A 24,983-nucleotide genomic window follows, 5' to 3' on the forward strand; every position below is an offset into this window, starting at 1 on the left:
AGTCCCACCATCCAGGCACCAGTGGGAAACCCACAATCAGGGCGTGAGTGCAACAGCATCCTCCTGCTTGTGCTCCCCAGTTGCAGCATAACAAGAGTTATCTAAATGCATTAAGGTTTCTGTCGCTTTTGTGGTGTGAACCTGGCCGTACGTGGAAGGAACCTGGGTTTCCCAAGACTCCCCAGCCCATCTCTCTCTCACTGTCTTTATTGCATCTCACTAGGCCTCCACTGCAACATCGCCAACATGCTGGTGGGAGCCACTATGAGCTCAGTGACTGCTGCTCTCATGCTCACATTCTGAGATGCATCTTTAAGGATACATGGAGCTGCCTTTACACTGAGCCAGATAGCGGGTCTATTTAGCTTACTGTTGTCTACTCCACCCTTCCCCAACCTGATGCCCTCCAGATGTGTTGGACTACAACTCCCAGCATGGCTCTTCTTATGTTCCCAGCATGCCTCAGCCAGCATGAAGCATTCTGGGAGTTGCAGTCCAACACATCTGGAAGGCACCAGGTTTGGGGAGGCTGGTCTACTCAGATGGCGGCTCTCCAGGCTTCTGCAAACACAGCTCTTTCCCCACCCTGCTGCATGCAAATTACATGTCCCATCATGTGCGCTCTCTTTTTGGTAAGCTCTTACGTTGCTGCCTTTTTTTCTTGCAGTGAAGCAGCTGCCCATGCTGTAGCCACACTTGCGGAAGCCACCCTTCAAGGCGGAGGGCAAATTGTCTTGTCTGGTGAAACTGCAGCAGCCGTTGGCGCGCTCACCGGGGTTCAAGATGCGAACGGTAGGCAGACACAGATATATAATTGCGTTTCTTCCTGATTCCCCATGTAAACCCTCTTGGACTGACAATTGGGGTGCAAAGTTCTAATGGCCCATTTCATAACCAAAGAAGCAGATTCCCAGCAAGAGCAGTTAATCTACCTGTTTTGTCAGTTCTGTGTCTTGAAAGGAAAGAAGTACCTGATTTGAAGGGGCGGGGGCTCTCTGATTGCAGAAAGGGTAAAAGGGGGCATTGCTCTTATAGTCCTCTGCTTTGTTCGTTTACATTTGAAGTGATTGAGAATGTGGTCTTTGAGACTCGGGAGGATCCAGTGCTCAGTGGTAGAACACAGGTTTTGCATGCAGAAGGCCTCAGGTTTGAACCCCTGGGTCAGGTAGCAGGTGATGGGAAAGACTTCTGCCTGAGAGCCACTGCCTCTCCGGGTAGTCAAGGCTGGTCTAGATTCCGGGTGGGCAGACTTCAGGCCTGCAGGATCTGTTTTGTTTTTTACTAGAATACTGAGGAATACCATCCAGAGCTAGACATAAAATGGTGGCTCGGGGGCAGGTTCAATTACCTATTGCACCCCCTGAAACAGGATATATACAGATCAATATGGGAGTTACCGGAGAACAGGAATTCTATCACAACACTCTAGAACTGGCCAACAGAGCTGAAGAAAAACCTTGGTCCAAAGCAACCAATGAGTGCTCCTATTTTACAGAGGAGGAATATTGAGGCTGCGAGACAAGCAATTAGCACAAGGCCAGCCACTAGAGATTTTTTTTCTTGCAATTTTACATGTTCTCATTAAAGTATTGGGCGCCAGAAAATCTTGGAGAACTACTGCAAATCACCCAGAGATCGACCAGTAGATCCTGGTCTACTTCCTGCTCACCCCTGGTCTAGCTGGACCAATGGGCTAACTTAGTACAAGGCACTTTCATATGCCTCCCTGCGTGGTGTTGCCCTCCGCTTCGTTCTGCTGTTTATTCAGTCATGTTGTCTGCTGCAGCCTCAGAGCAGGTAACAACCACAGAAATGGACATATCTATTTGTTTGCTTAATTGCTGCGCTTCTGCTCCACTCCCAAGAGGCCAGGCTGCCTCGCAGTTGGTAAACAAGTCACTTAACATACGCTCAGCAATATACCCCAAATGTGTGAAGCTTAAACAATTTGGAGCTGTCACCACCACCCCACCAAGAGCAGAGCAGCGCAAGCAGATCTCGGCCTATTACCCAACCTGGGGCCATACGCGTCCATACATGTTGGATTACAGTTCCCATGATCCCCCAGACAGCAATATGGGAGTCATAGTCCATCACATCTGGAAGGCACTAGGTTGGGGTCTGCACTAAATAGCTGCTTCAGCCCCAGAGAAGACGTCCTCGACAAAAAGCCTTAAGGGCATCTGTTGAGGCAGGGGTGGGGGCTTGCAGAACCATGGAGGCCTCACTGCACTGCTTCTCACCAGGTGAACCGACAATACCTTTTAGCACGGCATCCCCATCTCCTCTTATGGGTTGACCTCGGAAGGGCTCTTCATAGGATGTTGCAGGCCCAAGCCACTTAGAGCTGTTTAGGGCACTAACCACCCGCACCTTGAATTGCACGCGGGAGCAAAGAATGAGTCAGTGCCATTGCTAAAGAACTGATGTCATGTGTTCTTCCTTGGCCCATTTGTGTCAGAAGCTAATCTGACCTGGGGCAAATACTCTTCCCTGGGGTACAAATACCAGAGCAGATCTGTTGCCTTCCTGGAAGTACCAGGCTGTCCAGTATCGGAGGCAGAATGCCAGACTGGAGGGATCCACCTTTAGTCTGATCCAGCAGGGCTGGTCTTACCTTCTGTGGTGCACACATCCCCACTGCCTTATACCTTGCATCTAATTATTGCAGCTCCTGTTGCCCCAGAGGAAGTGGGGAGTGAAGCCCCTGCTGACCCCGTGAGCCTCAGCTGGGGTATCCCACTGGCACACTCCTACATCATCTGGCCTGTAGGAAGCGGCACAGAAAGCACCTTGGCCTCCCTTTTAAACTAAAGATCAAGGTGGGTTGACAGAGAGCTGCCAGCCCTGTCTCCCGAGTCATTCTTCCTCGATAATTCAGAAACGAAGGGGTTTCTGTCTGAGAGGCTTCTCTTTCCGTCAGGACTGGCTATCCATTAATAGGATTGGCATGCTGGTCAGATATTGTCAGTCGGCCACCTGTTAGTGGACCATGGTCAAATACTGTCAAATATCCCAGGAATGCCCATGTGTTGGTGGCAGCTTGTCCTTTTTTCTAACGTGATTGTGGCGTCGCTTGTGAGCAAGGGCAAGAGTGGAGCTGCTTGGCCCCTGGTCCTGGAGCAAACTCAGCACTATAGCAAAACTCTCCGGCTAGCCACCCGCTAGAACTGCAAGCATCTCCAAACAGGGACGCAAGTGGTCATGAGTGGCAAAGGAGCGCCCATGACTCGCATTTTGCTTGCTGGAAGTAACGGGCATGCCCCTGCCATGTGACCTGGCTGTAAAATTCCTGTGAGAGATGGGACTCGGGTCTAGAAACATTTTCGCCTTTCAAAAAATTGCATTGTTTCCAATAACACTTAAACTATTTTGTTTTTGTAATTCACATGAGCATCAAATCTGTAGATGATTAAAGTATCTTTTTTGTTGTTGTAATAAAGTGAATGCTTTAAAACAATATTTGACCATTATTTGACCATGTTTGACCAATCTTTGGGTCAAATGCCTACCTCTAGCATTAAGAGAAGCAACACTTGCTTTGCTGGGTTTTTTTTCTCTCCTGCAGCCCTGCCTTGCACCCCCTCCATCCCCTTGCCCTTTCCTCCCACCTTTAAGTTGCTCTAACCTCTGGAGGTATTAAAGGCCTGTGCCTCTGGCTAAGCCATGGGGGAGTTCTTGGAAACACTGTGCCATTTGTAGTGTTCTTACATAACCGGCAGATCTCTTTCCCTGCTTGGAGCAATGGCAGGAGACTGGCAGTCATCCTTTTCTATCTCCTCCCATCTGAGGAAGCAGCACAGTGCAATGATCAGCACCCATGTCTGTCTCTTGGGGGTTTGCATTTGGGTTTTTAACGCCAGGGCAGACCAGTCGCCCACCTCCAATTCTCAGGCCTTTCCCTCGGCTTCCGAGGGATGATCTGCCTGGTTATAAGCATGCCAGCATAGCCAATCAGGGTGGCCTTGGCAGTGTAGAAGTTGGCTGACACAGGAGATTAAGGGGGAAACAGTGTGATTGGTCACATCTGCTGGGCAAAGTTGGGGGCAGGGGAGTCTTAGCAGGCAATGGAATTAACCAGCCAATTCATTTTGCCCTAGATTTGATACAAACAAATGGGCTCGTTAATAATTCTGTTACACATTCTCCGAACTGCCCTTCACTTCTTAGCAGGAGCTTTGCCAATGTTCTGTAAACCTGACATTCTTTCCTGCAAGAAAATAGCCATATCTATTTCCTGTGTTATCACCGGTTAGAGGAGTCAGGCTTAAGTTCTCCCCCCAGGTTATACAAAGAGTCAGCAGCAGAAGATAGAGATGGGATGCAGTTGGGCTGCTCAGTTGTTGAAGAGCAGGTTGGCTGCACCTTTCCAGTACTGCCATGGTTATTTTAGAGCTTTTATCTTCTCCATCTTGGCACCCCTCAGACACCAGATGAATTGTCAAGAAGGGGAGGTGCTGTGGCTTCAGTGAGATCACACTTCTCCACTGGATCCCAGATTACAAGGATCACCAGTGACTATTCAGTGGAGGAGAGTTGGGCACTTGCTTCAGTACATCACGTTTCTGGGCTTAGCCCTGGCATTAAAAGCATATTTCAGGGGTGAGTCTTGGCAAGTGCCACTGTTTGGGGGAGGTTGCTGTTAGCAGGGCTGAGTGTACTTCAAACTTTAAAAGTTGAAATTCTGCACCTAGTTAATCCAAATTCTGCAGCAAAAAAAGCGAGATTCTGCAACCTGCATGAATGCTGTAAATTGGATGTATGTGCTAGTTCCTCCTATATTGCATAATTGCTCTTTTTATTGCTGTTCTGTATAATTCTAGTTTTGCTAGTTAGCTGTGTTGGTCACTGAAACCCCAGCTCACAATTGCTGGAAGCCTTTCTCCGCCACTTCGGTGGCTACTGAGATTTTAGCGGGCCATAGGGACTCGGAATGTCACTGAGATGTCACAGCCATAAGGACTAGGAATTTTTTATTATTATATAGTTTCCTAGCTATTAGTTCCAGAAATAAATAGGAAAGTAGCTTTGAATGATCTGTCAAAATCCAAGCCCAGAAGGTCATGTGACCATCTCTTCCTCCCTTCCTCTCTCTCAACACAACTGCATTGGCTTTCAGGACTGCCTGGAAAGATTAACTGCGGTGCCTGTAGAGGGGGAAGAACAAGGAAGCAAAGTGGTTAGGCCCCCCCCATGCTGACAGCAGAAAGCCACATGTTCAGTTTGGCCTCTTGACGCCCTTTGAGGCCTGCTTACTGCCCCCTCACTGCTGTTGCAATTTCGTCCAGTGTGGCCAGTGCCAAACAGCCTCCTCTTCCCTCTGCAAAGGTAGCACTGCTTGCTGCGGGTCCCCATCTCTGCCGTGCCATGTTGTTTGCTCGTTGTCCTTAGCTGCTCCTGGGCATTAATCCTTGCCAGCAGTAGCTGCGCATGTTCTTAGGTCTGTTGCGGGGCCCCCAGAGGCACTGTGGCACTCCTCTGGGGGACCCAGTGGGGCAGAAGACAGGCTTGGCCTGATGAGCAGGTATCTCTTGACCGGCTAGGGCTGTCAGGGAGCCTGACACGGAAGCTGGTCTCATGGCCTAAGCATCTCCTGCCAGACCTGGGATGCAGTTCCATCACAGCAGGCATAGAGGGATCTTGCTTCTGCCATGAGCTCGCTTAATAGCCTGGGGTGAGCCGCTCTCTCTACGCTTTAGTTCCTCACTTGCAATTTGGTGGTGGTAATACTGGAATGTAGGAAGCTGCCTTATGTGGAGTCAGACCCTGGGTCCATCTAGCCCAGTATTGTTGACACTGACTGGCAGCAGCAGCAGCTCTGCTGCCTTTCAGGCAGGAGCCTTTCTCTTTCCTACCTGGAGATGTCTGGGACCTTCTACATGCAAAGCAAGTGCTCTGCCACTGAGCTACAGCCCCTCCCTACCAGCTGCCTTTACAGGAGGGTTGCAGTGTTTATGGAGTGAACTACTTTGCTAGCTCAGCCTTCCTCATCCTGGTGCCCTCCAGATGTGTTGGACTGCAAGTCCCACAATCCCTCAGCCAGCACCAGGTTAGGGAGGGCTGCACTAGCAACATAAATGCTAAATGTCTCCTTGATGCCCCTGGTGTCTTCCAGCTCTTAGACATGCTTGCAGCCACCTCCCTTGCCCCCTGTGTTCCTTTCCTTCTCTGTTTGGGAGTCCTGACATCCTCTCCCATTATCAGGCTGCGGAGTCTGTCTCCCCCCCCACACCCCAAGCTGTCACAGGCAATGGCGTCACAGTCTTTTTAAAGCACAGGGCCATCTTAACTTCCACGAGGCCCGAATTAGGGAGAAATGGACAGGAGGAACCAGGGTCTGTTTAAAAATTAAAGCTGATTACAAGGCATTAACGTTGCTTTGAAAGGAATAGATGGCCGTCCTCGGGTGCCCATCACCGCTACAATATGTTCCCTTCTGCACTGCGCCAAGGAATAGCAGTCTGTGTCATAGGAGTAGAAACCGGCAGCCATGTTGGGCCTTAGCGAACGAGAAACCTCCAAAGGAGCTTAGAGGTTTGAACCATCCCCGGATATTGAAAAGCTGTTGCTCTTCCACTTTTATAAGTGCTTTTGGGTGGTGGCTTTGCAGAGTGAATTCTGAGCATACCAGGCTGCCTTGCTGTGAGTGAGAGTGTTTGTCTTTCCAGCCCAGAGCTGCCTATTCTGACTGGCAGCCGTGCTCTCAGGCAGGGGTCTTTGGCCAGCCCTAAGACCCTTTAACTGCAGACACCAAGGAGTGGGCACTTTGTTCATGTAAGGCACCCACTCTGTCACTGTGCTGACCCTTCTCAGGTTCTGGCTTCCCATCATGCACACCCTCCGAGATCTTGGCATCCCGAGAATCTCAACTTTCTTTTAAAAGCACACACAGTTTTCCAGCAAGGAGAGCTGTGGAGTTAGGCTTGAAAGTGGGTGGGCCTAGTGAAAAGATGGAAGCTTGGAGGTTGGCTTGCTGAGACTTCCCATGGTCATATGACGGGGCTTTCGTGCCCTCCGTACCTCCACCCCACCTCACCTTCCAGAAGCAGAAGTATTAATGGAAGAAATATTCATTTATTTTAAGTATTTTTATCCTGCTCCTCAGCCAAGGAAGTGTCCCAGAGTGGCTTATGATCAATCATTAACCAAGACAGTTCCTGCACGCAGGCTTACAATGTAAAAAAGACACAACACGCAAGGAAAAAGGGGTGGGGAGGGAAAAGGGAAAAAAATAAGTAGACTTTCCACAGGGTTGGTAGAATGGTCCAGCTTACCATCTCATTCATCTCCCCGTGGGGAAGGGGCCGTCCAACTGGACTAGACCCTGATGTTCCCTGTGCCTGCTCCTGCATCCCTCACTCCATCGTCTTATTAAATTTACAGCCCACCTTTCTACCAAAATCGCTCCAGGCGATTAATGATAAGTAAATGCAGATTAAACAAAACCTTGATTAAACACAACATAAAAATGAACCGATTAAAACACAACAGAAATGAGCATCTATATTTTTGCACAGCTCTGGTCCAAAGACAGACTTCTTCCGTAAGCCAGGAGGTAGAGCTGGAGAGTGACCTGGACACTAAGAACATAAGAAGAACCCTGCAGGATTGGACCAAGGGCCTTGATTGCAGCCTGCATTTTGCGAATCCGTTTTCAGCAGCAGCCGGCCGCGCAGGATGGTTGGGTGGGTCATTTATAATGCATAAGCCTTTCGTTCTCTGGTTGCCACACAAAGGAGAGATTATCATTCCAGTGGTTTGTGCTGCAAGAGGAACTGTTGGAAGTCAGGAACAGAGGCTTAGCTTTATCCGGGATATCTCCATTCTAAGTCTTGCTAAGGGAAGCCCTCCCCATCTTGCCCCACCCTACTTGCGCTACCCTTGAATGCTGCCTGGAATGGACATGGTGTTTCCTGCCCAAGCCATATTCAGATGGGATTTGAGGAAGGCCCAGCACAGATTAAGGAGAACAGTTGGCCTGCACCACATGCCTCTGTGTTGCATCCGTGTGTAATCTCATTTCTCCATGAGGGATTCTCCTTGCCCATCACCTCTCTTCCCATGTCTCTTGAGTGCAACTCAGCAAGCAAACAGAGTGAAGAGAGGCTGGCGGAGTTTGCAGGCCCTTCCTTGCTTTGGCCCTTGATTGAATGGCTGGCTAAGAACATGAATGCACCAGTCTGTCTCTTTATCTAATGTGGTGCCAGGTACTGAACAGCAGTGCTATAGCCCCTTTGGGCTGCCCCCTGGTGCACTGCGGAGGGTAGCGCCCGCCTGCCTTTCTCTCTCTCTGTCTTTCTCTCTCTCTCTCTCTCTCTCTCTTTCTCTCTCTCAAGCCCCATATCTCCCAGTGACCTTCTCAGTCCTAGGGACAGCTTGGCTTTGCTGGAAAGCGGATCATGTGACTGCAGTAATCCATAGCCAGTAAACAGCTGCGCAGGGAGCTTGCAGGAGGAAGCAGCCTATTTCCACCACACGAACACACACATACACACCACACTGCAGATTCTGGAATGAGAACAAGAGGCCATGGGGCAGCCACTGCTGCATTGAGGTCATGGTATTCCATAAACCTCTAAGGTAGCCCATGACATTGGCCAGCTGGGCTTTATCTCTGAGTGCCTACCTTGCCCTCAGGGACTCTGGCTAGCCCTTGTGATGAATTTTGGAGTAGGGAGTAGGGCTTCCCACAAGCAGATCCATCTATTATTCCATGCATATTTCATTCTTCACAGGCCCTAACTATAAGAACTCCTTGTTTTGTTACACTGTTCCCTGTCCCTTGAAGTTCATTCCATACTCAGTGGAACAGAAGAAGAGCGCTACTGGATCAGGCTGAAGAACCATCTAGTCCAATAGCAGTCACCCAGATGCCACTGGGGAGCTCATAGCGTAATCCTTCTTGTTCACCAACCATTGTTTTCAGAGAAGCATCTGAGGAGCTATGTCAAACAAAGGATGAAATTTTCAAGCTAACTGACAAATTAATGTCATCAGGCTTCCCTTAAAGAACTTGTGTAGAATTATGAATCTTTAACAGGCATACACAATTTGTCATTTTAAATCTACCTCCTTAGCAGTTAATTGGAAGGTAGCCAATGTAACACCAGTGACTTAAAAGGCATCTAGGGAGGAACTGGGAAATGATGGAGTTGTCAACTTAACCTCTGCCCCAGGCTAAATGGGTAAAAAGTATTATTAAAGCTAGAATTCTTAAACACACAGAAGAACAAGTCCTGCTGAAGGAGAATCAGCATGGCTTCTGCAAAAGGAAATCCTGCCTCACCAGAATTTTAGATTATTTTGAGAGTATCAAGCATAGGGTTGATCTGATAGACACTCAAATGCTGAGACTTCCAAAAAGGCTTTGAGAAAGACCCCCCATCATCAAAAGCCTTGCAGCCTCTTACAAGTCTATCCGCAGTTACCCTGCAGCAACCTCTGAACTCACTTCACTTATAAACCTCTGCCGTATACATCCAAGAGGTAAATCAGAGGTGGAGGTGAGTTGTTTCTGGCTATATTGGGGACTCCTGGCTTCTTTCTCTTTTATTTGGGGATAGCACAGTTCTCTGAGGAAGGGCAGGAAAGCTTCACTCTTCAAACAAGCTAGAAGGCAGGGACAGCTGCTGACTGACTTCTTCTCGTGAAGGCTCCTCCTCCAACTTCCCCAGACCTGCTCTGTCTAGCAGCCAGGAAGGAGGACACCAGTGAAGCTCCTTAAGAGCCTGCTGATACTTAGGTCAGAAATGGGGGGGGGGGCTACTGCATTTCTTTTCTTTTTTAATTCTTTTTCAGACTATTCTTCCCTCTCCCTGACATGTCCTAGTCAGGGTCAAGCCCTTCACTGGTTAGGGAAGGAGTCCTCTCAGTTGGGCCTACAACCCACTGAAGTCAAGAGTAGAGGAATGGGGACGCTGAGAGCCCGCACCAACCTTTCCCTGGCCCCAGGCAGCAGAGACCGGCAGCAGCAACGTGATGGGGCTCTGTGCGTCTGGGCCAGCAACATCTCACTTCTTCCTCCTCTGAAGTAGGAGGACATTTGTTTGTCAAGCCATTTCTGGTGTCTTTGCAGCCAGCCTTTTCCCCAGGGCTAGACCAGGCCATGTAGAGAGGTGGGCCAGGCTAGAAGGAGAGAGAAAGTAGCAAAACGCAAAACACAGCATTTGGTGCCATTTCTTTCCTCCACCCCCTCCCTTCTCGCCTCTCCTAGCACACCTTTTCCCAGGGCAAGGCATGCAAGAAATGGAGATATTCCTTCCATTGCCTGACTCCCCCCCAGCTGCACCTTTTCCTCCTGGGATGCGGGGGAGACAGGTTGCTCCTAGTGCTGCGCAGTTTCGCTCTTTCCTCCGGCTGGGTGCAAGGGTTTGGATACAAGGCAGTGTGTGCATATGATCCAGCTCACCTGCCACATGGCACACAGAGAAGACATAACTGCCTTTTTGGCCTGGATGCTGCCCAAGACTGCCAGCTTGAGGCAGATCCAGACGATGACTAGATGGATAACAGCAAAGAGGTAGGAGATGGGGAGGGCTCCTCTTAGGGAGTCTTCTCTGCCACCTCCCGAATTAAAAGGGGACCAGGCAGGACCAGAATCCCTTACCTGAATCAAATCCTTAGTGGCAAAGATGGGCATGGGCATAGTAACCGCAGGGATGAGTCATAGGTCAAACCAATCATATTCCCAAATGAAATCCCACAAAGACTACAAAACATGGAGACACAAAAGTTGCACCCACAGATGTTATAAATGCCACAAGAGAAACCATAAATATCTTCTAGCATCTTGTTCAGGTCTAGGTCCTTCAACAGAGATTCCTGTAGTTTTGGCACTAATTTCTCTTCTCAGAAGCTGACCTCCAAAGGTCCATGTGACAGTCCACCAACCACCCAGTTGTCTCCTTGGGAACTTTGGGCAGGTCTTCAGGGTAATATGATGGGAAGATCAACTCTTGCTTCCTTCCCAGGGCACTCAGTAGTCTCTGCTCTCTCCCCCGCAAGGGGGAGCTTTCAGAAGAAGACATGGGACGCCCAGGAGAAAGATTTGCATGTTCTCTCTAAGTCAGTTGAGACCCTCTATCAGTAACTCCATCTTTGCTCTTGGTACCCATTTGGAAGTAGGAAATCACCTAGGTGGACCCAAACATCCTTAAAAGTGCCAAGGGTGGTCGAAGAAGTTATCTTTGCCACAAGCAAAGCAGACGCGTCTCTGGAAGTGGTTCAGGTGACTCTAGAGCCAAGGCCATGGCCACCAATGCTGTAGCTCAGTGCAGTATCTCGCTACAAGGCTGGGGTGTGGATGCCGGTTCTTGCTCAAGATGGTGAACGTTCTCAGGCAGAAAGCTCTATGTTGACTCTCTGGAGCCTCTTCTGGTGGAGACCAAAAACAAAAAGAAAGCCCTTCTTCTTACGTCAAGATAGGACAAGGAACTCTTTTTGGAACACCTACAGGCCTTTTAGTGGTAGAACTATGAATAAATATACCTCCAAATGGCCATGCTCTGAATCAGTCTTTCGCAACCTGGGCCATGCTGGCTGGCAATGATGGGAGATTTCGTCCAACACATCTGGAGGACACCAGGTTTGGAGAAGGCTGACGTAAACCATCGGGAAAGAGCCCAGCTTCATCTGCCTCTGCAACCTCTTCCTCCCTGTCAAGAGGCAACAAAAAGCCATGCAGCCCGTCGTCACATCCTTGACCATAGCAGGCCATCTCCTTCATTTTGCAAACCAGTGGGCTCACGCAACCATGGACTATACCCACACGTGATAGGCGCAATCCAAAATGTGTTAGACATAGCCGCCATAGAACCAGTCCCATAGGCCCAGAGGTGCTTCAGGGTCTGTTCCAGGTTTTTCTTGTTTCATAGAATCATAGATCATAGAATCATAGAATAGTAGGGTTGGAAGGGGCCTACAAGGCCATCGAGTCCAACCCCCTGCTCAATGCAGGAATCCAAGTCAGAGCATCCCTGACAAATGGCTGTCCAGCCTCGTCTTGAAGGCCTCCAGTGTGGGAGAGCCCACCACCTCCCCAGGTAATCGGTTCCATTGTCGTATTGCTCTTACAGTCAGGAAGTTTTTCCTGATGTTCAGCCGGAATCTGGCTTCCTGTAACTTGAGCCCATTATTCCGTGTCCTGCACTCTGGGATGATCAAGAAGAGATGCTGGCCTTCTTCTCTGTGACAACCTTTCAAATACTTGAAGAGTGCTATCATATCTCCCCTTAGTCTTCTCTTCTCAAGGCTAAACATGCCCAGTTCTTTGAGTCTCTCTTCATAGGGCTTTGTTTCCAGTCCCCTGATCATCTTTGTTGCCCTCCTCTGAACCCTGTCCAGTTTGTCTGCATCCTTCTTAAAGTGTGGTGCCCAGAACTGGACACAGTACTCCAGATGAGGCCTAACCAGTGCTGAGTAGAGGGGAACTAGTACTTCCCGGGATTTGGAAGCGTTTCTAAAAAAGAATGTGGATGTACAGGCTATGTTAGATCTAAAGTGACTCAGCAAGTTTTTAGAGAAGCATCTCAAGATGAAAATGCTCAAATCCATTGTGTCCACCCTCAAGAACCAGGGCCTAGTCACTGGACCTCTTAGAGCCTATTTACATATCCCAATCCAACCATCCCATAAAAACTACTTACGTTTTGCTTATGGGAACAAACGTTTCCAGTACGGGGCCTACCATTCAGCCTCACATCAGCTTCTTGGGTTTCCACAAAGGTTCTAGTGGCACGCTTTCAGCCGCAGGCAGTGTACTTTTACTCCTGTGTAGACATCTTGATCTGGTCCAACTCTCAGCACAAAGGGGCTACGGGAAGCCCTGCTCACACTGGAGTGCCGGAAAGACCATGGTTTCATGGTGAATCAAGAAAAGAGCTGCCTGTGACCACTGCAAATTCTGGAGCACCTTGGAATTCAATTGGACATGAACCTATTCCGCAGATACCTGTCAACAGAGAGATAGACCAAGATGAACAAGTTCACATGTCAGGTCCACTCCTCTTCTCAGGCAGACTGCAGTTTCTGGGTATGATGATATTTTGTCAGGAAGTGGTGGAGTGGTCCAGATTCCACACAAGTCCCCTCCAATGGTTTCTCATGCTTTGTCAGATTCACAGTCAGGAGCACCAATGACTGCAAATAAAAGCAATGTAGAAGGAGTCTGTGGATTGATGGATAGGCAGTGACTGCCTCACCAAGGGAGATCAGCTTGTAGATTCCATCATGAATGGTGATCATGACAGATACCAGCTTGTCTGGATGGGCGGGACACCTGACCAATCACATCCAGGCCACTTGGTTGGCTGATGAAAACCAGAGAAGTGCCTCCCTGCTTGTTTATGTATGTTTTTGCTGAGGTGTTGTCCGTGTGTACCAAGTCATGATCCTTCTGGATATGGTTCTAGTCTTCATATGCAGAAGGATCATGTCTTGGTACACATGGACAACACCTCAGCAAAAACATACATAAACAAGCAGGAAAGCACTCACTTTCATTCTCTTCCAGGAAGCAAACAGAATCTTTCAATGTGCAGAGCCAAAGCTGCTCTCTATCAAAACAGAACATCTAGCAGGAGTAATGAATACAGTTGCATATTGGTTGAGTAAGGACTTCCATCAAGCAGTTGGAATAGACACCTTACAGGATGATATTCAACTAGTAACAAAACTCTTTGGGACATCATAGATTAAACTTTTTACAACACCAGAAAATGACCAAGTACCATGTTTATGTCCAGGCTGTGGCGCGCCACTGTGATAAAAAATAAATAAATTAGATTTCAAAAATTCCGGGAGTAAAAAAATGTATACTCGTGACTCAGGTCAATACAGATGCTCTGGTCTAGTTCAAGTATAGCCAGTAGGGCTTCTCAGTGCGTTCGTACTACTTATTCTTCACAGAATAAAAGATCAAAGAATAGAAGTCATCTCGATAGCTTCACATTGGCCCCAGAGACTGTGGTTTCCTCAGCTCCTCCTGGTGGTGTCAGTTCAACACCACTGACGCCTGTCCAGATAATCCTAGTGTTGTCCCCCTACCCCAGACATATTCCATTTAATAGTTTGGACACTGAGCGGGAGTGGTTGAGCAAGTATGGCTATTTGAGCACTGTATTGGTGGAAACCCTACCGGCTTTTAGATGGCAATCCACTAATCAGGTCTTTTGATCTACATGGAAGTGTATCTAGCATGGTGCAGTAAGAAAGGTTGGGCCCCAGACACAGGTTCTCAGTCCATAAAGCCTCTTGATCCTAACGTTTCCCTCCCGTATTTCATCTACGCAATACTGCTGTATTACATCTCGAAGGTTCATGCATATCCTCCTGCCCTTCCTCAGAGAAAACAGGAATTTTAGTGCTTAACCATACATTCCTGTTTTTGAAGAAGACAGAAGGGCCGCCTTCCGCCTTGTAAGGGGTTGGGATCTGCTTGTCCTTCTGGACAAAAGGGATATGTGAAGTCTCCTAGGATGGACTCATCCGACCCCTTTCCTCTTAAAATGGTATTTGCTATTTCTAGTGTATAGCCCTGTTGACTTGTATCGGTTAGTTATTAGTAGTGTTTCTTCAAGGGCAAAGCATTTCCCCCTGAATGCTCATGCCCTCCTCTTCCTTCATAGCTGGCTGAGGCTGCATGCCCCAGACCAACAGCTTATCCTTCTTGTGAGGACTGGGGTTTCCAGCAGCAATTCCCCCCAGGGGTGAGGGTGATTTGCAAGCCACTCATCGCTTGGGGTCAGATGGCAGAGAACACATAGCCTAGTGATGCCGCAGTCCCACAACCCATTATCCATGTATGGATTTATTCTGTTTCTTACGTTGAGAGTGATTGGCTGATCCAAGGGCACCCAGGGGCTGCACAGTTCTGAGCTCACATTTCAACTCGGGTCTACGCCACCCCTATTTTTTAAGAGCAAGTTGTGGCCAGGTTGCTCTGTGGCCCACATGATGTCTACCTACCTTCTTGCTGTTCCTCGCATTCCATGGGGCACCTCCTTAAATCCACGCTGGAGCAGAAGCAATCTAGCCTGCGCAGCTTGTGAGTCAAGGTTTCCGAGACTGCGGTTTCATGGCTTTGGGCCCTGATGGAACAGCAAACTGACGTTCCACCAAGAGCCTTTCCTGCACCATCTCCCATAAACACACACATTTACCTCTTTACCTTGCCATAAGTATAAATAATATTGGGACAGCTAACAATACAAAGGACCCACAATAAAAACAATAGTTCTGCAGAAGATGTAAAAGTGGAACAAGAGATAGAATCAATTTCATCTCATGTTAGGAAAGGCCTGGGAAACAAGAAAGGTCTTTGTCTGGCTCTGGAAAGGCACAAGCGTCAGTGCTAGGCAAACCTGCCTGTGGGAGAGCATTCCATAAATGCGGTGCCACAACCAAAAAGACCTTTTCCCACAGTTGCCACCCTCCTAAGCTTTGACAACAGAGGCACCTGCAGAAGGACCTCCAACAATGATCGTAACACGAGGCAGATGCACACAGGAAGAGGCCATCTTTGAGCTACCTAGGTCTCAAACTGTATAAGCCAGGCTTTCCCAACATGGTGCTGTCTCGGGATGATGGGAGTTATAGCCCAACACATCTGGAGGGCACCAGGTTGGGGAAGGCGGCACTTTGGATTTTGCCCAGGAACAGACTGGCAGCCAGCAAAGCTGTTTCCAGACCAGCAGGATACGTTCCCTAAAGCTGGCTTCAGTCCGTATTGAGCAGCCATGTTCTGAACTAACTGCCATTCCAGAGCAGTCTTCAGAGGCACTGTGCTCTGGCGCAGCCCTCGTTCCTTCACTGCGTAGGAGATGCTCCTAGTGGTTTGGGCCCAGTATTTGTATCCCCTCCATGTGGGGTGGCTGCAGCTATAATGTCAGGGGAACAGCAGTCCTATGTACACCTCACCCCATGTTGTGAGCAAGGAGATTTTCTCTTTAATACCATCGAAAGGGTCCGAAATCCCCAAGCTTTAGATTAACATGTACCAGCAAGATTAAGGCTAATCAGAGGGGCAGATGTGGCATGGTGACAATCCCAGGCCTGATTACCATATCTCAGGGGCTTTATTCATGTCCCTTCCAAGGGCGGCCAGCTCCACTTGGTACAGTGGACTGCAGGTCTCTGCCTCCCCCCCGCCACCATTGCTTGCCCACTCTGGCTTCTCCATGCTGCAGCCAGAAAGGCCATTGCATCAGATACTGAAGCAATTTGGCTTACTTCCTGTGCGTGCGAGTCTCCCTCTGTCTCTCTGTCTTGCACACACAGGTGGTGCCCAGCATTTAAGTTTCGTGCTACGTATGTGGGAGGTGAAGTCAGGTTGAATGACTGTCTTGGGGGGTGAGGCAGCCTGTTTGCTTTTAGAGGTTGCATCTCACAACAGCCTTGTTGCACATTGACATTTTCATTCCTGTTCATTTTTTATTTTTCTGCCTTTCGTTCATTCCGTCTGCCTTTTCTTTGTCCTTCCCCACTGCCTTTACTTTTTTGTCTTTCTTGATAGCAAATTCAGGCTCTCCGGCCAGCAACATTGAGGCGATTGCCCATTCCCTTCACGTCCTTGTCCATCTTTTTAACGAGGAGCAACAGCACAGCAAGCACTGCGCGACTTCAGAAATATTCCTTTAATCATTGCCAGTTCAAAAATAATTGAAACGTGGAAAATATGAACATCACAGATCATACAGGCACATTCTGTGTCCCTCTCTAGTTTCCTCATTGCCAGAATTTAGATTGTAAAAGTTCTTAGGGCAGGAGCCTTTTTCTTGTGCTCACATTGCTCCTTAGAGCACCACTGCACTTGTGGGACTCTAGAAATACAGACTAGTAATATCCGTACAGTAAACCATGAGCTTCTGTCCCCAAATTAACATCCTTGCTGTTTTTAACCAAATACGGGGATGAAAGAGCCCCATTCCTATGTATATCTGGGCTTGATGCACATGCAAACCCAGTCAGTATAAGTCATAACAACAACAGAAGAGCCCTGCTGGATCAGACCAAGGGTCCATGTAGTCCAAAATTCACACAGTGGCCAACCAGCTGCCCACAGGGAACCCACAAGCAGGACATGAGTGCAACACACCCTCCTGCCCATGTTTCCCAGCAGCTGATGTACATAGGCATATTGCCTCTGGTACTGGAAGTAGCACATAGCCATCAGGACTAGTAGCCATTGATAGCCTTCTCCAGGTATTTATGTAACCCCCTTTTAAAGCCATCCAAGTTGGTGGCCATCACTACATCTTGAGGTAGTGAATTCCATAGTGTAACTCTGCACTGTGTGAAGAAGTACTTCCTTTTATCTGTCCTGGATCTCCCACCAATCAGCTTTGTGGGGTGACCCCACTGGGTTCTAGTATTATGAGAGAGGGAGAGAAACGTCTCCCTATCCACATTCTCCACACCATGCATAATTTTGCACATTTCTATCATGTCTCCCCTCACCCTCCCTTTTTCCAAGCCAAACAAACCCAGCTGTTGTAACCTTCCCTCATAGGGGAGATGCTCCAGCCCCTTGATCATTTTAGTTGCTCTTTTCTGCACTTTTTCCAGCTCTACAATATCTTTTTTTAGGTGTGGTGACCAGAACTGTACACAGTATTCCAAGTGTGGTCACACTGTAGATTTGTATAAAGGCAGTATGATAATGGCAGTTTTATTCTCAGTCAGCTTCTTATGTTCCTATCTGATAGACGGCCATATCTCAGGTCACCTCAAGTTTTCTGCAACTTACTTATCTTGACTTGTTGCACAGCATGGCCTGGATTGTGTAGTGGGTAAGGAGTTCATAGCCTTTGCAAGTTTTAAAGGCCTACTCTCGGATATAGTCAAGATTTTTAAATTTCAAAGAAATTTATTTTAAGAATATTACAGTAGATTTCTGTATCTGAACTATAACTATGAAATGGTTTTCTGCACAGAACAACAGATACCTTGTTTGCAGTTGTCCCTTTTGGCATGCCTAGCAGTACAGAGGCCCACTGAATTGTTTATAGTTCTTCAGTGGCTCAGTTCAGATGGATATGTAGGTTGGAGGTCAGGCGCAAACCATAGTTTGCTGGTTTGGGTGCAACAGCAAACTACGATTTGATCAAACTAGAAAGTAACTAATGGAATCAGCGTGAGGGGAGAAGGGAGTTCATGAGCATAGGCCCAGACAAGGGTATGCTTCCTCTAATGGTCCTGTCTGCACAGGTAGGTTTTTCCTAACAGAGCCAATAGCAGCTTTGGAAGGGTGGGTTGGTAATTTTTTACTGGGAATCTGGCACTGGGGGAAAGGTTAACCCAGCCTTCTCCAACCTGGCCCCCGCCCATAATCCCCAAGCTATGCTGGCTGGGGGCTTATGAGAGTTGTAGTCCAACACATCTGAAGAGTGCCAGGTTGGGGAAGGTTGCATTAAACCTTCCTTCCCCCAGCGACGTGGTCCTAATCAAAATCCTCACCACCACCACCCCAGCTGCTACTTGCTAAGATGTAATTAAATGGGAGATCCCATCATGGATCTCAGACGTGTTATCCAGTTTAGCCCTGAAAGAATATGAAGCCACGTACACATTTTCCCAATTGCTCCAGAAAATTCATTTCAAAGACCCCTACCACTTTCAGACCGCTTTGTGCCCTACAGGCTTCCAGTGTGATCTTTCTGATGCTACTGCTGCTGATTTATGGTTCTGGGGTGAAATCCTAGCTCGCCTTGTGTTTTCCTTGGGCAGCTTCTACCTGCTTTCCTGGACAGGATTCTGTTGTCCAGCAGTGCACCAGAGGCTCTGAGATCACCCAAGAAAGAGCAACCAGGGCAGGGCCCGTGGGCAGCTGCCAAATTTGGAGCCGCCTCAGACACCAGGTCAGCATGCTTAAGACTTAAGCTTTCCTGTCTGCACAGCGAAGTGACGTGAGGACACGCAATCACTTTGCAATCACATTCTGCTGCCTCCTGTTGTTAAGTGGTGTGACCTTCAGGAGATGCCAAGCCTAAAGAGGAGATGGTCCGTGGCGAGGCGAACCTTCCCAGGTCATCGTTGTGCCTCCTGTAGACCCTAGCTCAGGAACTGAGCTTCCCAGGGCAAGATTTTTGTGAAGGATATTTTGCCATTTTAATCTGGTGCTTGGGTAGTGCCTTACTGGTGCAAAAGGGGCACTTTCCTGCCACGAAATTGTGAGGATCTGGCACATTTGAGCCTTGATAGTGGCATCCTTCACAGAGAACAAGATACAGAGCAGGCGGCAGATGTGGCAGAGAAAGAGAGAGAGGAACGGCTGGAGCTTTTCTTTGGCACAGGTGTGCAGCACAAAAGTGAATGGAAAAGATGAGATTGTACGGACAAGCTGGTGTTTACCCAGGGCACGTGAGTGATCTTTGAATCAAAAGAAGATGAATGGTTCAAACAGGAAGCAAGTGAAATGGATTGCAAACTGCCTGAAGGGATCAGGTTGAATGAGGTTGCTTCTCTATCAGGTGGCGTGGCTTGCTTACTTGAGTAATCTGGCTCAGGCCTCTTCAATGGGCAATTTGGGACTGGGCACACCCGGCTTGCCTCCACTCCTTGCTTGGGACATCGTGTGTTCCAGATTTTGTGGGCCTCTGCAGCCTTGTGCATTAAATACATGGCCATGTTGCCTGTGTTAGTTGCTTATAGCACAGCAGTGGCCCAGGAGAACGGCATGCACACAGACATTTGCACTTGCACACTAGCGGGCTTCCCATATACCAAGGGTTCCATGCCTGGCTGCTTGGAGGCCATTTTTCTTTGCTCCCAGGCAACCAACTGGCTGAGGTGTGGCAGGTCTGGTATTTAGAGGACGTGGCCGTTTGAGACAGGAAAGCTTGACCACAAGTCAAGGGTTTTGTTCACATTCAGGATCTTACAGGCAGCCCTCTCTGCCATCAGGAAGGAATGACACACACACCCTGCCCAGGTGAGAGGCCTGGGGCTTTCTGAATTCTGCTCTCCCCTCTCTTCTGCCACTTGGCACACTTACTTCAGTCACCTGGAGCCAGTTGCTCTGCAGATCCCTTTCAACAGTGCATCTGCACTCCGCTAAGATCTGTGGGGCAAAGGGACCTAGGGACATGATATTTCTCCTTCTGAGACAGCGGGTTGCTCCCTTCTCACTCTCCGGTGCATTGTAAAATCAGTGCAGCAACTGCCATATGCCTCCAGGGCCAGTGTCAAAGACAGGCATGGCTGGGCACCTGCCAGGGACCCACACCCCGGTAGGGGCTCACTGGCAAGAGGCCCCTGGACTTGCTCCTCCTCTTTGCCCTCGCAACCTGCTTGTTCCCCCGCCTCTCGCTCTGGCCCAGACAACAGTGGTGGTGAGAAGGACGAGCAGGAGATGCCGCGGCCTCCCAGCTCCCTGCCTGTCAAGCAAGCCATGATAAGAAAGAGGAGGAGAGCAAGAGCAGCTGGTGACACTGGCGGTGAGAAGGCAGGCTCACTGAGGGAGGCAGGGGACCATGGAGGGTGTCTTGCCCAAGGGCCCCCCAAAACCTGGAGCTAGGATTGTGTGCCTCATTCAGCCTTCATTCTGGCCATTGTGGGTTGTTGTTTTTAATCAGCCGTAGCCAAACTGACCCTCTTTCCTCTCTTTGTCTCCACAGGGCTTGTCCAGATCCCCGTGAGCATGTACCAGACAGTGGTAACCAGCCTCGCACAGGGGAATGGCCCCGTTCAGGTCGCCATGGCACCCGTGGCCGCAAGAATAACAGACAGCACCGTCACCATGGATGGCCAGGCAGTCGAAGTCGTGACGCTGGAACAATGATGGTGGCAAAGCGGCAGGATCATGACACTGCAGCTTCCTCCTTTCTTGTACGAAAAAAAATTCGACGGCTCTCCAGAGATGGAATCAGGTGGCATTTTGAGTCTTGCAGCTTTGGAAGCAAAAGGTTTTGTTAACAAAAAGGGAAAAAAATAGAGAGAACAAAAGGGTGTCTGTTGGAGCACCCCACTGATTTTGCAGGAGAGCAAGAATGCCTGTCTGGGGCAGATGAAGCCAAGCCTTCCTCTCCTACCTTGCATGGACCATCCTTTATTAAAGCCAGGGCGAGATGTGAAGAGGTTTATGGCCCTTTCTTCTTGGGGGTGGGGCTCCCCACAGATTTTCATTGCCCCATTCCTGCAGGCTCACAGCGCCAGGTTTTTCTGCCGTCCTCGTGGTGAGAATTAGGTGTAATTTTAACATGGACATAAATTTGAAAAGAGAGTTTGAAGACACTATCTGGAAAAGACTTTTTTTTTTCTTGAAGTGGCGTTAAAAGAATAAGAATCTCCTGGAGGAGACACCGAGGGCTGTGATCCATTGGTTCTGGATCCCCATCAGGAAAGGAGGGGCCTGCCTTCCACGGTTCTTTGATGACCTGTTGGACCAGATCCCATCCTGCGTCCTTTTTTTAAGTCCATGCTTGAAACCCCCGCCTTAACCCTTCCCTTTCCCCACTGATCAGTTTTTGCTTGCATCTTTAGAATCTTCTCCCTTGCAATGACGGGTTCAGAAAGGCTTGGGGGAGCCACGTGAGGTGGGTTCAGGGGGTTGTGAAGGGACATGGGATACGTTTGCGTGGTCTTTCCTGCCCACTTTCCCAGTTTGTCCCAGAGTAGACCCATGTGGCTGACACAGTGGCCTTGGGCTATTGGTGGCAGGTGTGGTGAAGCGTACGCCAGGCCCTTTCCTGTGGCCTCCAGCACTCCCTGGTGCAAGATGCCCCTTCCCAGGCTTCCAACTCCATATCAGGCATTCTCATTTTATCCTCCTGTGTTCGGCACCCCTAAACAGCTACTGCGCCTTGGCAGAAAACCACTCAAAGCCCCATTTTTTTTCAGTAGGCGGCCCATACGGACCACCTTGACCTCACCACGCTTCACAAACTGGCCCAGCACAGGCACATCCCTTCCTGTCACTGAGGCCTGCATCTCATCACTGACTGCCCACAGCCTAGGGCCAGCTGCTGTCTTGCTGCACATGGGCACATGTCCCAGCATGCACAAGTACCACAAAAGAGATGTAGCAAACGGGTGGAGCACCAGCAGACACAGGCGACGGCCAAGGGGTGGCGGGTGAGAGGGCCAAGGGTCCCATCCTGCAGTGTAATTGAACAGCCCTGTCCCAAGGCATTTCTGGAAGCTGATCTTTACTTGGCCCACGTAGGCCAGGACTTTCCTCTGCCCCCAAGTAAGCAAAACGTCGTTCCTTTACAGATGAATTCTGCCTCTTTTTGCCTGAAATAGTACAGAGTATTTAATTTTGTTCTTATTTTATTTTACATGTGATGCCATGCACCAAACCTCTCCACGTCTGTCTCGGCCTCTCAAGGCAAGGTTTCTTTTTCTTTCTTTTTTCCAGATTTGTGTATTTACTTGGCTTTTTAAAATGGAAAATCTCAACAGTTCTTTGTATACTGTCATTCCCCACTGGACTTAAATGGCGGGGAGGGAATCCTTCCCATAGAAACAAAACCCAGCTCTCCGATTTAATTTTTTAATTTTTAAATATATTTTTTATTGTCGTTGTGAAGACGTCAGGTGTGACTTTAAAGTCAGTGTTCCTTTTTTGGCAACAGAATAACGTTCTAATAGACTGAGAAATTTATTCCCCTGAGACCCAAAGAAAAACAATCCTTGTTTCCATCCCAGTCCCGTAGCAGAGCATGGAAGTACCTGTTGTTTCCCCCAATTCTGTCTATTGCCTCATTCAATAAATTGTTACAGATGTGTCCATAACATGCTATTGTTGGAGCCTTCTTTCCATGCTGTGACAAAACACAGAGCTTGATATTGGGTTTGTTTGACTTGTATAAAACCCAGATCCCTGAAAGTCTCAGTGTGTGTGCTTGTAAAGCAAGCTTCTAGTCCTCAAGGGTTGGCAAGATACATTTGAAAACATGGGAGCAATCAACCTAAGCTACACGGAACACTCTTCTGTGTGAGTAATGGCTTCCCATTCACTTCAGGACTGGAACATCTAGGACTTCCTGTGTCCACCAGAACCCCACAGTTGGGGCTAATATCACTGGAAGCCTAGTTCAATGGATGGGATGTTTATTCCTTGCATACCCCTTTCCCAGAGCCTCTGATTGTGCTCCCATCCCCAACCCTGCCCTTCTTTCTCACCCACCCCTCATACTGTGACCCTGCACCTTTCCCCTGGAAGCACGGTGTCCTGTGCCTTTAAGAAACAGGTGGTGTTAGGCCGTACCGGTTCAGTCCTTGGCTTCTCTAACTCCAGAGCATTCACATGTGGGAGAACTAGGAAAGACCTCTGCCTGAAGCCTTGAGGAGATGCCATCCGCCAGAGTAGGCGACATTGCACTGGATGAGCTGATGGCCTGGCTCAGGGTGAGGCAGCTATAGAGAAAGACCGTTGGTTTGATCCGTTGGTTTGATCCAGCATGGCGCTTCTTGTATTCTTCTGGTCAGAATAAGGGTGTGAGGACACTGATGGTAAATACGTTTGCATCTGTTGTATGGATTTGTGTAATTTGAGCACAGGCAGAGCCTTCCGTTTCGAGGCACAAAATTAGAGTTTGGGGAAGGGAGGCATGCAGAGTACTGCGTTTTTAGAGCTTTAGCAATAGGGGTGGCAGGGCAGCGTTCACATTGTGCTTTGTTTCAACCCCTGAGCTCACCTAGCAGTTCCCAGCTACATGGCACAAGTCACAACAGAAGCTCGTTGGACGGGGTTACTGGTGCTGCTTCAGTCGTTCTGCCCTTTTTCTAAATGCCTCCCAGACTTGGGATGCGATGAAAAGAGAAGACAGTCGGATGTCCTCAGCTGTTCATATCTTGCTCCAAAGGTCTTTATGGTCTCATTCTCAAGAAGCCTCAGAAACGCACTGAACGGTAGCACGTGGCGAGGGCGATGAGATAAAATGGAACTGGGGGGCCCGCAGGAAAAATGTTGAGAAGTGGTGGTGTTTGAGGTGACGGTGTGTGCGGCTCCCGTTCAGTCCCTGGCATCTCCAGTTAAAAGGACCCTGAGTAGCAAGGTTGGAAAATAACTTTTCCAGGACCTGCTGCCAATGTAGATGACATTGGGAGGGAGGAACTGGTACTCTGCCAAAATAGGAGTGCAGGAAGCTGCCTTATACCAAGTCAGACCTTTGTCCATCTAGTCTGGTATTGTCTACTCCAGCCTTGCCCAACCTGTCCCATACTGGCTGGGGCATGCTGGGAGTTGTAGTCCAACACATCTGGAGGGCACCAGGTTGGGCAAGGCTGGTCTATTCATTGGCTCCCCAGGCTCTCGGGGAGAGAAGGGGCTTCCCAAGCTGTAGTCCTTCCCCTTCCTCTCTGCAGACATTTTCACCTGCTGCTCTTTCCCCTTGCTCCTGCCCTGACTCCTGGCCCTCCGTGCCTTCCTCCTGGCTTGCTGCCACCGGTTCCTTTGCAGCGCATGAAAATACAGGTGGAGGTTGTGGGGAAGGATTACCTAGGCTGTGGCAGCTGCAAGCAGGGCTCCAGCAGGAGCACTGTGACCTTCTAATTAAGAAATAATTAGCAGAGATTAAGGGGGGCAGCTGAGATCCTACTGCGTGGAAAGGGCGGGCGGGGGTGGAGAGCAGGTGCTCCTCAGGAGCCAGCTGCCTGTCTTGAGAGTAACAGCTCCATCAAGGAACATCGGAAGCTGTGTTCTACCACCAGACTGTTGGTCCATCTAGCCACCCAGTATTGTCAACACTGACTGGCAGCTGCTGCCCAGGATTTCAGGCAGGATTCTTTCCTAGCCTTGCATGAAGATGCCAGGGACCACACTGGGGACCTTCTGTGTGCAACACAGGTGCTCTGCCACCAAGCTACTGCCTCTCCCCATAAAGGGTGTCTTTGAGTCTCAGTTCTGTATCTGAAATAATCATTAATTGCCCTGGGTGAAAAGGGTTGGCTTCCCTGAAATGGTGCTAATTGTAGTTGGGCTAACGCAGGGGTCCCCAAGCCTTTTGGGTCAGAGAGCACACTGAATTTTGAGAGAGTGTCAT

At 49.0% G+C, this 24,983-nt stretch overlaps 1 protein-coding gene across 16 annotated transcripts in view; it reads left to right on the forward strand.

The window, feature by feature from the left end:
* Positions 1 to 22,724, forward strand: part of NRF1 (nuclear respiratory factor 1) — a 78,863-nt gene extending 56,139 nt beyond the window's left edge. For 5 of the 16 annotated variants that reach the window (XM_084808943.1, XM_084808935.1, XM_084808940.1 and 2 more), the window contains exons 10-11: positions 668 to 792; positions 7,518 to 7,973. In XM_084808943.1, the coding sequence (XP_084665069.1) occupies positions 668 to 792; positions 7,518 to 7,885 (493 nt within the window). In that variant the 3' untranslated portion in view covers positions 7,886 to 7,973. Of the gene's footprint in view, positions 1 to 667; positions 793 to 2,671; positions 3,683 to 7,517; positions 7,974 to 20,612 lie in introns of those variants that run through there. The other 11 variants (XM_084808938.1, XM_084808941.1, XM_084808942.1 and 8 more) reach the window with 5 other exon arrangements.
* Positions 22,725 to 24,983: the final 2,259 nt, after the last annotated feature.

The sequence above is a fragment of the Heloderma suspectum genome, chromosome 7 (genome assembly GCF_057233095.1).
Source record: "Heloderma suspectum isolate Gila_16-S chromosome 7, 16-S_ref, whole genome shotgun sequence".
In the NCBI taxonomy this organism is placed as follows: Eukaryota; Metazoa; Chordata; class Lepidosauria; order Squamata; family Helodermatidae; genus Heloderma; species Heloderma suspectum.